Raw genomic sequence first — 17,122 nt, forward strand, 5'->3', positions numbered from 1 at the left:
ACTTGACGATTTCAATGTCAGCATTTTGAGGGGGTTTGGATTTATTAAAGGGCAGCGTTTAAGAAGCTTTACCATAGTAAAAATAAAAATTAATATAAATAATAAAAAGGTTATTTTTGAATGATTACTTTCTAATTTTATAACAATTTTTGATAGTATATTTGTATTTTCTAATTGAAGTTCCGTATTATTAGTAACTTGATATTCACTTACTAAGTAGTTTGTGAATTTATTGTGTTTTACATAATTAAGAATTTTTTCTTTTACATTGGTGTAGGTAACATTGTTTATGGTTACTATGGTTTTAAATGTAACAAGGTAAATGCCTGTAAGCCAGGTTTCGTTAATACAGTTTGTGCCTGAAACTAAAATAGAGCCGTCTGTTATAAATTCTATTGGTTTATTTTTTTCGAATAATTTTATACAACTTGTAAATTTTTTATTAAGGAGATTTACAAAACAGTTTGGTTCAATGTTAATGTGGGCAAAACTATTATAAATTTCACTTTTAAAGTTATCAATGAGGTAAAACGTGTTATTACATTTAGCAATTTTGTCGTTAACGAAAAATTTTCCATCTCTTTGGGATATGGCTTTAGCGTGGTATAACTTACAATTGTAATTAATTGTTGGGTATTTTATAAAAACTATGATTAAACCTTGGCATGAAACGATCGAAAAAGAGGAAATGTCTAAAAGATCGATTAGAGTGATATTGAGTGTTTCGTGATTAAATATATTTATCATGTCTTGTTTATTTAAGATTTTTGGATTCAATAATCTGGCTTTAGAAAATGTGATAGTATCCAGCAGATTTTGTAGGTCAAGTAATAACAACTTAAGTCGATATTTTTTCATAAATAATTCCTGATTAAATTTAATATCTCTTAAAAGATTTGTGATTTTAGTGACTTCTTTGAAAATTGCAGAATTGATTTGATTTTGCTTATTATTGTTTTGAACAAGTTCATTGATTTTAGTTTGGATAGTTATCATGTCATCATGGTCTGGTGTTCCTGTAATCCATTTAAAAATTGTGCCTAGTTCATTGATACTACGTTTGGCAATTTTGTGAGGTGTAAGTTCAGAAAGGAGTGTTTTGATTAAATTCAATTCCAAGGTTACTTCCCAATCAATTGTATTGTTTTTGTTTTTATAAAAATTTAATTCTTTTTCAAAAATATCGTTATAAAAACTTAGATTAGTAACGTGAAAAACTTCTCCGTATGCTTCGTATAAAAAAAGATTATCTGTATCCTCAAGTAGGACATAGTCATCATTTGAATAATTAATAATGTCTGCACCGCAAAACGGCAGTAAAACAGATAAGATACATAAAATGTGCATTCTAAAAATACATTAAAAAAACAAAAAAATTGGTTAGAATTTGATATTGTCTTTGTGAATAATACGATCCCTATTGTTTATTTTGACTTTATTTCCTAAGTCTTCTTTAACTACCTGTTTTTTGAATCTAGGTTGTAGTTTGTTTCGTTCGCCATGTTTTTTTTCATAAATTATTTCACCTACTTGGTAATTTTTTGGTGACCTCTTTTTGTTATGGTACTCTAACATTTTGGCTTGGGCTGATTTTAATTTTTCTGACAATTTTGAGTGTTCCATTTTGTTAAATAATATGTCACATGGTTTTTGTTGAGTTGTCGATTGAATTGTGTTGTTATACTCTTTAACTGCTCGGTATACGACTTCGGAATGATCCATTATATTGTATTCTTCTTGAATGCAACGAGAAATTTCGATAATTGTTGAATGAACTCTTTCTACCTGACCGTTGCTTAAACTGTGTCTGGGGTCTGCATGATAAATCGCTATACCTGAACGAGACATTGACGATTTGAATTGTGTCGAAGAAAACGTAGGTTCGTTGTCCATCATTATGGATTTAGCGAAAGGAAAAGTTTGGATAAGTTCCAACACTTTGTTTGCCATATCTGATTTGTCATTGATTTCCTTAATTACTAAAAATTTAGAATATGCGTCTAGGCATGTCAAGAATGTTAATTTTTGGGCATAAAAAATGTCAATATGTAATTGTTCACCTTCTCTCTCCGAAATAGGGGCTTTAGAAATAGGAATTTGCTTAGGGTTTCTGTTATATTTATTTTTATTACAAATTTCACAATAGCGTATGTGTTGCTTAAGGGTTTTATATAGTGTTGGCCAATAATAGTGTTTGAGAATTTGCTTAAGATTTTCGTCCAAACCTCTATGAGCACGTGCGTGTGTTTCTTCTATTATAATTTCTTGGTCATTTTTGTTTTCGATGTCTAGGACAAACTTTTTAGTAAATACAAATTTGTTGTTAAAAGTGTTTTTTAATGAGTTTTGGATTTCGTATAAATCTTCGAGACTGCAATGAACTCCTGTAGTCAGGTTTGGTTGAAGAAATTCTTTAAGTATGATTATTAAATTGTGTACTGTGTCGTATTCTATAATATGTCTTGTTTTGTTAAAAACTTCATATTTTTCGTGAATTGTTATGTTGTTTTTAGAAACAAGTAATTGTTGTTTAAATTGGTTCAATGGTTTGTGTGTTTCTTCAATTACGTTTAATGTTCTTATCTCTCCTCTAATATCTGTTCTAAAAGGGAGACATGTTTGAATCTGAGAATGCTTTGTTTCTATTTGTTGACGACTTGTTGCTCAAGGATATTCAAATTATCCATTTCATTAATGGAATGATTTATTTTGCATAAAGAAGAACTTGTTGTAGAGGATACCGACATCTTTCGACGTCTGCTCTTTTTGCGTTTTAATTTCTTTAGCTTTCCTTCATTAGGAATATCGTCAACTTTAGTTATTTCGATACGTGTGTTATCAGCGTCACTTAAAGACGATGATTCTGTATCGGATACATTAAATAAAGACAATGATTTACATTTCCCACTTTGGTAGTTCAAATATGAAGCAACGTTATAGGCTTCGTCTGAACTTTTTAAATGGCCAACCGTTTCTTGGACATGTTTTGTAAAATTAATATTTTCCTTTTTGTTATTATAAAACAAAATTCCCTTTGACAAGTCGATTACTGCCTTAATCTCCTTTAGTAGATTATAACCGACTAATAGATCTGCCTCTAGATTATTAATTTCATAAAATCTGTGGCGTTTGCCAAACATGTTTATGTTATGAAAATGAGTTATGATACTGTAGCCATTTACAGTTTTAATTCTTTTTTTTATAACTAATTCTTCTGCGTTATCGTATATACCCTTTTTTATATAACAAGCGGTGGCACCGGTGTCAATTAATATTTTTAAAGTTTTATTTATTTTTTTGTCTACTCTGAAAATGTGGGGGAGTTCTCCCCCTCTTCTTCTAAAAAATGGTCTTCCTCGAGGTTATTGATACGCATGAGTTTGTTAGGTTGCTGAACCGAAGGGGGAGCGTATTCCCGTTTCTTTGGTTGAGCCGAATTTCGATTTTGGGGATACGGATAAGGTGTATTCTGTAGTTGTATGGATTTGTCTACATCTATGGGCTCCGGTGGAGGTTGAGGAGTCTTGTTGCTTTGCGCAAAAATTTGATTTTGTGGAACTTGATTGAACCTTAAGTGATTGTCATACCTTTTATTAGGTTGTTTTGGGGATTCAGCTTTCTTTTGCTGATTGTTATGCCCTGGGCTTAGATTGTTACGTTGATGGGTATTTGTGAAATGATGGTAAGCGAAGTTAGCTCTTTGGTAGTTCGCTTCCAGTTCCTGAGCTTTTGCCAACGCATTAGGCAAATTTTCAGGTTTAAGGGAGAACAAAACTTTTGATAAAGAACCGTTAAGACCTGTGATGAAAATTCTTAAAGCGTTGTCTCTGTTTTTCTTGTTCATTTCTGTAATGATGTTAGCTTTGTCACCATACGTCATAATCGTTTTGTTTATCAAAAGGGTTAGTTTTTTATTAACTAGATTGTAATATTCGAGAACGGATAAGTTACCCTGTCGTAAAATACTTAACTCCTGTTCTATTATGTAGATTGGTCGTCTATCACTGTATGCGAAATCCAACCTTGCAAGTATAGCTTCAAAATTAAGAACGGTACCGTGATTAGTCAAGGTGTCATTAGCTTTACCTGTTATTTTATTTCTCAATATTGTTAAAGCACCTACGTACTTCCTACTTCCTTCTTTATACATTCGCATGGCACAGCAAGCGGCTTCGCGCCAACTAACATATGCATTATAGCTGCCCGAGAATTCTGGTATAGACTTGATAACGTCAAAAGATTCATCGCAACGAATAAGGTCATTTATTTCAGTAACCTTATATTCTTGTTCATTATTAGACGAAAGAGTGATTTGTAATTTCAATTCTGCAATTTGCTCTTGAAGCAAATTTTTAAAGTAAATGATGATGGCTCACGTAAAAGATCTTTCTTTATGGGTGATTATATATATGTCGTTCAAGTCTTCCTTCCTTCCTTCTGGGTTTAAGGTCTTCTTTTATGGGGGTCTCAGGTTGACGTGATATTTTTTAGTTGGTTAAAAGTTTTTGATTGATGGAAAAAATGTTGTTGGCGAAAATATTCGCTTCGCTTCTTTGATCGGGTAATTTTTTTGAAATGTTTTCATTTAACTTGAACAGGAAATGTGATTTCACTTTTAAGTCTTGTGAACAGTTAATATTTCCAGCTCAGGGTATTTTCACTACTCTTCAAGTTTTCAGAAACAGGGTATTTCCGTTCGTCGGAAATTTGTAATGTTTCTTTTAGAGGCACTCACTATTTTCGTTCTTAGAAAATTTTTGATGCTCTTTTTTTTTTAAAAACAATCTTGAACTGGTAAATCGGCACTTTTGCTCACTCGCGAATCACTAAGGATTTTGTTTCTTTTAATTATCCTTTTTTTGTGTTTATAATCGCGAGCCCCACGTTGGGCGCCAATTAACCAATTAGTGGCTACTAATTGGAAAAAAATATATTTTTAAGTGGGAAGCTGAAGGCTTCCGATTTATTTGAATCCAAGATTAGAACAAAAGTACAATTGTGAACTTATGCTGCAAGTCAGCTATGGTTATGATAAAGCTTATTCTCTTAAAGCTTAAAAGCTCGCGGTGATCTTATGCTGCGAATCAGCTATGTTTATGTTAGCAATAGCGTTCTAGAGACTGGGTCTTTAGTTTACGTTATGAATTGCGCATGAGAATATGAATTATGTTTACGTCAGCAGTTGCATTCTAGAGACTGGGTCTTTAGTTTACGTTATGAATTGCGCATTAGAATATGAATCTTTATGTTAAGTGGTTGCGCTGTTATGTTTATGTTAGAGCCGGGGATCTGTATATTTATGTTAGCAAATCTGCAGCGTAGTGATTAAAACGGGTCTAATAAGTCTGAAAGGGCTAAGTAATTGGGATAGCGACTTATATTGAAATGTTGTTTATGATTGCAATAAGAATTGCCTTGCGGGCTGGGTGATAACTTGCACAGAACATGGCAGCCTTCCAGATGACAAAAAGTACGATGTTATAAGAAACTATCCAACCCCTGTAATTGCTACAGAAGATTTATACACACACGTCATTCGACTAGAATGTGCAGAAACAATGTCCAATTTGAATGGACAAAAGAATGCGAAGATGCATTTAAATATTGACAAACGGCATTAATGAAACCCACATTATTGCAATACCCTGACTTCAGCAAAGAATTTTGGATGACCACAGATGCAAGTAAACATGCATGTGGTGCTGTTCTATCCCAAGAGCACAACGGTGTGCAATTGCCAATTGCATACGCATCCCGAGCTTTCACACAGGGAGAAAGCAATATATTAACTACAGAGCAGGAATTAGCTGCTATACATTGGGCAATAAAACACTTCAAATCATATGCTTATGGAAGGTATTTCTTAGTTAAAACAGACCATAGACCCCCAACCCATTTGTTTTCGATGAAAAATCCCACATCAGGATGAGACTAGACTTAGAAGAATACCAATTTACGGTAGAATACCTCAAGGCCAAAGATAACCACTTAGCGGATGCATTATGCCGCATAAACATAGATACACTAATTGACATGAATAGGAAATATTAATGGTTCAAACAAGATCATCAAAACAACAGAAAAACATCTGCGCAGATGACAAAATAAAATTGCAAAAAAATCTAAAAGAGCCTAATGTCTATGAAGTCGTTAGTAACGACGTAAAGAAATTTGTGAAACAAAAATTCGGTAAAATAAATTGTTTACTTAAAAGAGGAAAACGAATCATTTCACAATGTTCAGTTAATGATTTGTACTCCAATGGAAAATTCGACTTAGGTCAATTTTTTCAAATTTTTTTAATTCAGAAGCCGGAATACATAAAATTGCTAACTTACAGTTGTCACCAAATGAAAAAAATTTCGAATTAGTATCATTAAATTAATTTAAAAATATGGGAAAAAAAATTTAATTACATTTAAAGTAGCGCTACTAACAAAAGTGACACAAATAGACAAAAATGGCGAAAGTCAAATAAAAGCAATACTGTCGAAATATCATAATGATCCTATAGAGGGAAGCCATACAGGGATTTCGCATACCTTGTTAAAAATTGAGAAATACTATTACTGTCCCCAAATGACTAAGACCATTACAAAGTATGTGAAAACTTGTGTGAAATGACAATTAGAAAAAACCAAAATACACACTAAAGCGCCAATGATATTAACGAATACCCCAAACACTGCATTTGATGCCGTTTTAATAGACACAATCGGTCCATTCCCTTGTACAGAGAATGGCAACGAGTACGCAATTACTATAATATACAAGTACGGTCCTATGAAGATGTTCATAACGGACATTGGTACTGAATACACAAATTCGCTAATACAGGTAATTTATTGCAAGTGTATGAATATAAGTAATATACAATCAACAGCACATTATCACCAAACAGTAAAAAGAAGTCATCGAACACTTAACGAATTTATTCGTTCATGTATTTCGATTGACAAAGACGATTGGAACATATGGTTGAATTACTTCACATATTGTTTCAACACTACACCATCGACAGTACATGAATACTATCCATACGAACTTGCTTATGGTAGATTACCAAGACAGTTCATAGAATATAATAACCAAACCAGAATTGACCCGATATATAACATAGACGAATACGTAAAAAACTTATCTGCCACAAAGTAACTATCAATATATAATTACAAATATATATATATATATAAAAACAAAAAACAAAAACTATCGTTACCAAAATTTTATTTAATAATACATTCCTTTTACAATCGGGAAAAAAGGATATATGCACATACATTTCAAATATATTATATAAAGTAAAAATCGAAGGAGTAAGAATCTAGGAATGCAAGATTAACTTTATATATTCGAGATTAGTTTGGAACACCATCGCTATTCGTTTATAGCAAGTCATCAGGCTTAATGGATGAAATATAGCATACACATACATACCAATACCAATACCAATACCAATACCAATACCAATACCAATACCAATACCAATACCAATACCAATACCAATACCAATACCAATACCAATACCAATACCAATACCAATACCAATACCAATACCAATACCAATACCAATACCAATACCAATACCAATACCAATACCAATACCAATACCAATAGCAATACTAATACTGGTCAAGATTCCTAAACAATCGGTCCGGCAAACACAACACAATCTTCGTCTGAACAATGCCGCCAGTTCATCAAGCTGTATCGCTAATCAAAATCTAGACATTTATCTTCTACAGCAAAATCAACGAGTCCACCATTCGTGCTACAGCCGTGGAAACATATCCAAGGACTCCCGTTGGCTGATCCTCAATACTATTGATATATAAACGCACCAATCAAATGCATCGAGCATATCCATTAAAAAAATACCGAAACGCAATTGACAGGCGTCACATTCGAACCAAGCACGCAGTGTTCGTGACATCCAGCAAAACGCCCGTTTATTGCGATAGAAGTAGACTATACGGTAGCAACTGAGCTTAAAGCTTCGATCGCCCCCGTTGTTTCAGGGAAAACAAAGCACGGCAGTCAAAAACGGTACATCTCAAAAATCTGTCATTTACCTATTATCGCCTTTTTTTATGTAGGGCAACTGAATGCCCTACAATTGGACGTCGGTAATCTTAATATACGAAAATGTCACATTCAGCGTGTACTGCGCTCAGCAGCCTTCAAGAAGGTATTAAGTTTTATTATAGTATTGTCATGAAATGTGTAACACATAGAAGGCGACATCTGCGACCAGACAGTACATGTGTCGGAGCCACCCTATGCGGACTAATCGCTCAGTTTTAAGGGTATAATATACTTCCCATAGCAACGATCGGTCGAAAAAAAATATAAATAATAGTTTTATTTATTTTCAAATATGTTATTTAATCAAACTAAGCATTTATCGGCTTCACTACGCTCTACACAGATGTACAAAATCTAATTTATATCAGACCAGAAACGATCGGTCCACCATAAAGTTTTTGTATTTAAAGCTTTTTTGTTTTCATGTTGTATAGAAAAAAGTTTGGATTATTTAGTTAACTTAGCTGCTTCTGTTTGAGTCAAATCTCATAAAGGCCGCACAAGTTTATTTTGTAGCTCATTAGGCCGCCAAAATATCTGTATTCCAAGATAGTTTCACCAAAGTCAGAAATTACGAGATTTTATCCTTGCACATTCTGGAAAGCCATAAGGCAAATGCTAACAAGAGCATAGGGTCCTTGGCGTGTCGAAGATTGTCGCAATATCTCGTTCCCATATAAATCGCATTCTGATATGGCTGAAGGTATGAGGCATGCATTTCCCTTGGTTGAAGAAAGTTGCTAGTTCTACATAATCAGAGATAACTATTTTTTTTTTTAAGAATGCTATTAAATTGAAATTTAAGCATACGAGAAAGCAAACCAAGCTGCATCTTGACTTGGAAGAAGAAGGTTCGGGTTATCAAGTATAAAGTATATAAAGTACTCTTACTGTGTTCTTACACAATATTTTTCGGAAAAATTACCTTCATTTACGATTGCTTTTGCATGATTGGAATATAATATGATAGGAATATAAGACACAGCTTAATTGGGAGAAGCATTCGGAATAGAGTTAAGATAGGAGTAAAAGCCACAAGTCCATTTAGAGAGGTATACGAAAAAGCCGCTAATTCAATAGCTTGTTTAATTTGAGATCAACTGTTCAAATCAATTATGAATGTCATGGAATGTATGAAGTTTGCCATCCTTACAAATAAATACGATTAGTGACATACTGGACATATACGTAAAATTCTGGGACGAATTACCACTTACGACGAACGCCTTACTTAACAGAATACTACCACATAGTAAGCAACACAAAGAAAGTGACCGAATTGTACCTGCAGACCCACATGCTTCAATTACTGCAGTTCGATTGGGGTATTTAGAACCATTGCTATTCGTTTTAAACGCGCACCCCGATTTCCACCAAGGAGAGATGGATTTTCCAAAAAGTGTGAAGCACTCCTCACACTAATGAGAACAACGATCTTTGAAAATGCGTTTGAGGCCGATCAGGTGGTAAACAAAAAGGTTTCATACAAACATTTTCGCTAAAAATGTAATGGGTGGAATTTCCCAAATCGCTGAAACACGTATTTAATACATTCTTTTATAGAGCTCTGAAAGTAAGTTTGAAGCAAACCGTATCCGCAAAAGCGATGAGCTTGCGCCTCGTGCGGGGTATTACGGGCAAGGTTGCAGACCGGTATGACGCACTGTCAGCATCATACGCCAGTTGACCGAACTGGAGTTCGTCGGCCTCGCCTACTCAGTTGGACTGCGGAGTGAATGTAACTTGTTAATTACTCCCCCCTTTAAAACAAGGGCAATCTCGACCGTTACATATGCTGCCATCACCTCCTATATATCGCGGGCTTCTCGTCATTTCTTCATGCACTGCCAGAGGAAGATTGAGCCGCCGATGAATACAATTATTCCAATTCCAACGAAGATGAAACTTCGTCCCTGATCTGCTGGATGACATGCAGATTCTGCTCATTTAGTCGGTGTAGAAGTGTAAGGCTCAGTACTGGATCGTATCCGGCAGTGTTTAGGAGCGACGTGGATGCGAATCCAGAGAATTTTCCCTCAACATTGTCGCGATTAATGAACTTGGTTCCATTCACCAACACTGTGAGGTCGAATATGATGAATATGAGGTCGACTATTGTGGACGCTTTTTTAGCCGGGAAATTGTTGATGGTGATCACCCCGTCTTCGACAATCGTAATGGGTTCCAGATGGCTGGGCTGCGATTGGCAGTGGATGACGTTTTCTGCCTGTAAGCCACGAGCGCAGGTGTTGCATGTCACAAGTTCGCACAACGTCGAATACGTTCGTGGGACGCTATTTGTGACAGCTATGGTATTACCCCCACCACATTCCACTAAGATACTGTCTAATATTTCCAAGACTGTGTGACTATGCTCTACGGTGAATATTTGGATTTGCTTGAATAAGAACTTAACTCAGGGTATTTAAAAATGCAGTGTATGATGCTATCAGACTGTAAAATCTTAATATTAGATACTTCCATTAAGCTAATTACAAGGATATCTATGAGTTGTTCATTTAGAATAGACTTCAAATCAGCGTGATCTAAGATAGTTGGATTTGTAATGTTTTCCTTACCAAGAGTTATTGTGTGCATAAGATTCTGAACTACGGTAATTTACATTCTGTTCCGGGCTAAAAGTAATTCGTAAAGATTCGACCGGAATCAATCTGATCCCAATTTTATGCTTTCATGATTTTGTTTATTATATTAGTCATACGGTTTATCTAATCGACTCAATCTGTTGAACGATAGAAAACTTAGAAAATTTGTCTATACATGACAGAAAATACTTCTAATCGGATGGGAAAATATCGGTACGGGTCCTTTCCCCAGTGTGAAGTGGGATTGGTGTTTCACCAGGCTCTTCTTTCTGTGGGTGTTCGTTCAAAAGCTTTGGGTATAGCGGATAATTTGGAAATACCTCTAAAGTTTTCGACAGCGGACTTACTCCCTTTCGGAAAATATAAAGTGTTTACGAACAATTCAAAAAGTTTTAAAACATGTTTATATAATGCTGCAGCGCAGCTTTGCATGATGTTTTTAGAGGCCAATATGTTTGAACTTGTCGAATGCATGACGTTGGGGTTCATTTAATTTTAATAGCATTTTCTTAGATGGGTGTTAACTAACTAAGCCGTTTCAGCCTTGAGGATACTAGAGAGCGGCTGCGCAATGAAAGTGAAGACTTTTACAATTCGCAAAACTTCATCAATATAAAATATGCTACCTGCGTTTTCAGTACAAATGGGAGTCAAAAGAACTCATACCTCCCTCCGTTAACAGAAAGTGAGGTCGTTTCGCGATCGCGTTCTGAAATCAGAATTTGATTATAGGACTTTAGATTCAGTGTTGCGAAACATCTGATTTTTTCCTAATTTTTTAAAATCATAGAAATATCTAGAATCGGGTAAAGTATTTTCATTTAGTTTACGAAAGTCTATAACCATCTGCTTTTTCTTATTACCCAGCTCGTCCTTTCCCTTTTAGTCGACCACCTATATTGGATTATTATAGAGGGATCGTGACTCTCTGATAATGTCGCTCGTTGGAAAGTCTGCTATCCCAGGAGTTTCGAAGTCGGCTTCTCCCATTGGGTAGGGATATATCAGCTATCAGTAAGAATATGCTTAACATTATTAACTTTGCTTAAGTGTACATTTTTGCATCTTTGGTATTGTATCTTTTCTAATACATTCCCAAATTTGATTTCAATGACCTTTAAGCTGATATAGGAGTCTATATGCGTTAACAGATCTAACTAGTGAGTTTAACAAGAAGAATGGGCTGCTTATGCTAAATACTTTCAACAAGCATTTGTGTGATATTATTTGATCCGCAAAGAAAAATAGAATCTACAGAGACTAAGTTTATTAACCCTGTTACTTCCGTTACATTTCGCTGTACGGACAGCAGTAGTGGCATTAATATCATTACTTCTTCTTGAACAACATGGTTTACCGTTTGCCAGCTTTACCCGAAGACCCGCTCTGAAGTATATACTCTTTTTCCTGCCCGTGCATTTAAATTCTGCATTCCCGAACATTGTTGTTGCTGATGGATAGTGTGCTGCCTGAACCTTGAAATGGAAACGTCTACATCCATTGGCTCCGCGGATTCTTTTTCACTTTTCTTGTGTCTTTGGGATTGTTCGGCTTGGCACTGATCACCATGTTGACTATTGAAGGAACGGCATTAACCCTGTCCGTAGTGGACCCTGTTCTTTTGAGGGAAGGAGGGAACGTATCTAAAAAGTTAAATTTTATCGATCTGTGTATACTTTACGAGAGTCATCATATCAAATTTTGTGCCTTTACCTCTGCTTTGTGCACAAAACGGGATTTCGATACCGATTTAATCAATCAATAAATTTCCTACGGCTGCAAAATAAGAAGCTACGTTTAAAATGTATGGGCTAGATCGTCGCATTTATACATACGAGGGGACGAAAGGACGTACATGTGCTGTCTGTTCAAACTACTGGATCGCATAAAAACAAACAGACGGGCGGACAGATGGACGGAGACGGACAAAGGTATATCAACTCAGAAGTCGATTCCGATCTATATATACTCTTTAACGGTTTTAGAGATTCCTTATGGACGTTGTAAATTTCATGACTATACCCCAAACAAAAGTATAAAAAAAAATATACTTATAAATACACGTATATCTTTGAAAAGGGGAATGTATTTCATGTATTTCAAACACTTTACACATGCGCTCTAAACTACCCTTCGTACATCGTACTTGTACTCTTGGAACTGCATGCAGGTAAAATATATGCATGAGAACGCCTCAAATCTAATACGATGTTAGTACTTGAGAATTCAAGGTTTGACCACTTACCATAGATGCGTCAAACACCAAAATAATACTACTATTTTGTTATGCGCAGAGAGAAACAAACTGCTGAGAGTGGCAGCCGAACGCCGGCCTCGAAGCCGAACGCTCAGTAGGAAGCCGCATCTTGCTCAGCGCTCAACATCGCTGCGGCATATGTGTGTATGCATGTGCATCGTGTGCTTCTCATTTTCCCTGGATAGCTTTTCAAAAAACCACGAGATCTACAAATATACATACATATGTTTATGTTGTGTTGATGTGCGCACAAGAAGATCAGGGCGTTTGTCGCGAGCCAGAGATTTATTCTTCAATGGGCTGGTGCTGCCTTCTGTTTTTTGGCAGATTCTTTTGTGCCTGTGGTGGCAAAATGCACACACATTTAAATGCTCTATTATGTATTCGTTCGTCCAGTCAGGCATAATGAAAAGAATCTGAATTATTTTTATTCAAAAAAATCTTAAATGACCTAATTGAAATATAAATATTTCATATTATAATTATTTTGTTTGTTTTGGGGACCTTTTTTGTTAAAATAAAAAAAATGGAATTCATATTTCTACAAGGGTAATTGATCGTTGGCTTTTCGAAGAATTCAGACAAAATACCAAAAAAGGAAACTGTTCAATACTTGCGATATGATATAAATTAGATTACTTAGAGTATGCCTTCTCTTTCGAGTGAACAGTTTTGTGAAATTATTAAAGGGTTCCTGTGCAAAATTACTATGTGCCATGCTTGTTGTTGGTAAGGGTACCTGTACGTTGGCATTTGTGCATGTAAGCATTTTGCGCCGGCGAAGCACGCACACTTACACAATTTTCTATATGGATGGAAGCAATTATGCGTTTGTGTACCTGTTGGTTTCCTGCCCGTCTGATGCAAATTTGACAGGATTTGATGTTTTTGGGCTATCTGAATTTCGAGCTGTTTACAAACACAAATGTGTGCGAATGAGCAGAGTTTGTCGTGAGTTAGAGATATTTTCTTCAATGGATGCACGGTCTTCGTTTTTTTTTAAGCATGCCTGCGCTGAGCTTGCGGCCGCAAAAGGCACATATGTATGTGTGAACCGTCAATGAAACCAGGAGAATAACACATGTCACTAGTTTGCATTTTTATATGGATGCACACGCATGCTAGACATTCTGCCCGTTAACACCCTGTCATAAAACCCTTTAACCCTTTAACATTTTTACAATTTCAATAAATTCATAGGAAGATCACTTGCATTTTTCGCATATCAAAGTGCAAACAAGTGACAAGTGTGTGCACAAGTAGAAAGGCACAAAAGTGAACATTTTCCAATTTTGGTACTTTTCAGAATTCTTCGACAAGCCAACGATGAGTTACTCTTGCAGAAATACGACTTAGATTTTTTTGTGTAAGCAAAATAGGTCGCCCAAAACAAACAAAATAATTATAATGTATAAAATATAAATATTTCATTTGGGCCATTTAAGTTTTTATTGAAAAAAAATAAATCAGATTCTTCTCATTATGCCTGACTGGACGAACAAATGTATAATAGAGCATTTGAATGTGTGTGCTTTTTGATACCGCAGGCACAAAAGGGTCTACCAAAAAACCGAAGGCAACGCCAGCCCATTGAAAAAATCTCTGGCTCACAACAAACTGATCTACTTGCTCTACTTATTCACACAACACAAAAAATGTATGTTTGTATATCTCGTGGTTTTTTGAAGAGCTATGCAGGAGCGCAAACCCATGAGTGAGAGCGAAGCACACGCTTCACATGTATACACACATATGTTTTTGGGCTGTACAAATTTAAAACTAACATACATATATTTCAAAAAGCATTAGCCGCAGCGGCGTTGTGCGCTGAGCGAGTTGCGTCTTCATACTGAGCAGTCGATCTCTCTGGGCATAACAAAACGGTCGCAAGCACCCATGGGGTCCACTTTAATCAATTTATCGTGTTTCGATTATTTTGCGGATTGAAGTATATATCTATTTTATCCATAAGTTAAATGTTGTGATGTTATTGACGTGTTTTACATACCTGTCGAATATGTTGCCGATTTTGGTAGATTAACTACGTCTCGTCGAAACGTCGATAGATTTTGTGTGAACCTAAGAATGGTATAAAAAATAGTGATTAAGACTTGCGAACTTAATATACCGATATTTCAACAGCTGTATGTGTATATATAGAGGCGTACTTTTGTAAGTGTAAGAAATGTCGTGGCCAGAAATGTCGAAGAACTGAACAGAATGGTGATCATGTCGAAATGTACACGGTTAACTAAAGTTCCGTTCATTCTTCTCTCTTTCTTCTATTAGACATCTTGTTTCCCAGTTAAATGTGGTTTTCACATATTATGCAATTATTTCTTATCTTATAAGTTTTTTTTTTTTTGTGCAACATGAATTTCCCCTAAACAAACCCCTTTAAAATTCCTAGTAGCTACAAGGACGCCAAATCCATCGTAAAGAAACGATAACAGCCCTAAAAACGTGACATTTACTGAACTCACACCAACTACAGTAGAAAATCCAAAATTATCACCATTATCACCATTTATAATTGTAAAAAAATCAGAAAGAAAATTTACTTTAAAATAATAAGTGCCCACTTATTCTTTATCAGCTTTTATTTACCGCATATAATATCCCACTATATTTTATAAAAAGTTTTCTTTCATTATTACAATGAAATATAAATTCCAACAATTACCGTGAAGTACTAGTAATTGATAGCAATATATAGGGGATTTAATAAACTATTATATTCCTGTCTATTTGGGGATTATATACATCAAAGTAATTATTATGAACATTACTTAAACGCAATTTAACACTGAGAAAACTCTTTAAATATTAAATTTAAATATTAATTTAAGTCGACTGCAGAGTGTAAAAACCGACATAAATTTCTTTGCAGACGTGTAAATCCCTCAAACGAAATTTATTTTTAAGCTTTAATTATTAAAAAGTAATATAATTTTTATTTTAAGGTAAATAAAAAGCTGCAAGCGTTGGTAAATAAATAAAATTAACCAAAAAAAAATAGGTAGGATGTAATAACTTAATATGGTGGTGCTGGAAGAAGCAGAAACGGAAAAAATCTCTCTAGCACAAACATCAACAACCAGAGTCTCATGATCAAAGATAATTGTTTGCTATCCACCGAACCTATCCTAAATAATAACTAATCATAAAAGCAAGCGGATCATTTTACAAATAAGGATTCGGTACAAAAAAGCAAATGTTTTTGTAATTAATTTTCTGTTATTAGCAAGCAAATATTGTACGTTAATATCTTATTGTACCTTTGTATATAATTCCAATTTCTCTCAGAGAGAGTTTATTATTAGAACCTGTTTTAATTATCTCTTTTTTTGGCGCTCCCCGGCGCATATACTTGTTTTTGTGTGTGTTCACTTTTGAATAACTTAATTGTGTATCGCGCACGCATAAATTTTTGTTATTGCTTATCGATCCAAACAAGCATATTTTTAGTTTGGCCGTAGTCATGTTGTGCCGTAAAACATTGCACATTCAAGCAAGCTGACGATTCTACACAGCCACATTGTAAATTACTTTCAAAACTTGTATAAAGTCTATCAAAGAAAGAATAAAATGGTTTCCGACCTTGTTAGCCCTGTGGTGAGAATCGTAAATTAAACATTTGACAAATACTTAACATTTTCAAAGATCTTCTCAGATGAGTTTGAAGCTGATCCGCTAAATTTACACAGTTGCGTGTGGAAACTCCAATATCGCTAGGACACGAACTCATTCTGATTTAATGATTCCAAAAAAACTTGATTCCAATAGAGAAAAAAATTAATACCGTACAATTAATTTAAATGATTGGATTGTTAACAAAATGCTTTCAACAACCTTTTTTTTTTTACCAATTTACTGCATTTATGCATTGAATTTCCAAAATAGCTGAAACATATTTTTATTAAGTTTTAATGAAGAGATTTGAAAATAAGTTTGAAGCTGTTTGGACCAATCTTAAAGCTTATCCTAAAAACTCGGACTCGCCTTTTCCATCCAACAGGCCTGCATTTTTTGAAAAGCAGGCGTTTCAAATTAAATTTGACACATCACCAATAAACTCTTGGCCCCCATTTCCACATAGGAAGGACAGATTTTTAAACAAGTAAGAGGTACTAGTCGGGAGCTCCCGACTAGGGAATACCCTGAACCCTCTTAT

At 34.9% G+C, this 17,122-nt stretch overlaps 1 protein-coding gene across 4 annotated transcripts in view; it reads right to left on the reverse strand.

The window, feature by feature from the left end:
• Window positions 1-17,122, reverse strand: part of LOC115768110 (ran-binding protein 16) — a 111,112-nt gene that overhangs the window by 12,889 nt on the left and 81,101 nt on the right. For all 4 annotated transcript variants that reach the window (XR_004018471.1, XR_004018470.1, XR_004018472.1 and 1 more), the window contains one exon: window positions 14,957-15,027. Coding sequence is in view for 1 of the 4 variants with exons in the window: in XM_030712614.1 (XP_030568474.1) it covers window positions 14,957-15,027 (71 nt within the window). In the remaining 3 variants the exon portion in view is untranslated. The remainder of the gene's footprint in view (window positions 1-14,956; window positions 15,028-17,122) is intronic.

This window comes from Drosophila novamexicana, unplaced genomic scaffold, assembly GCF_003285875.2.
Source record: "Drosophila novamexicana strain 15010-1031.04,08,12 unplaced genomic scaffold, DnovRS2.1 tig00001639-arrow-arrow-pilon, whole genome shotgun sequence".
Classification (NCBI taxonomy): Eukaryota; Metazoa; Arthropoda; class Insecta; order Diptera; family Drosophilidae; genus Drosophila; species Drosophila novamexicana.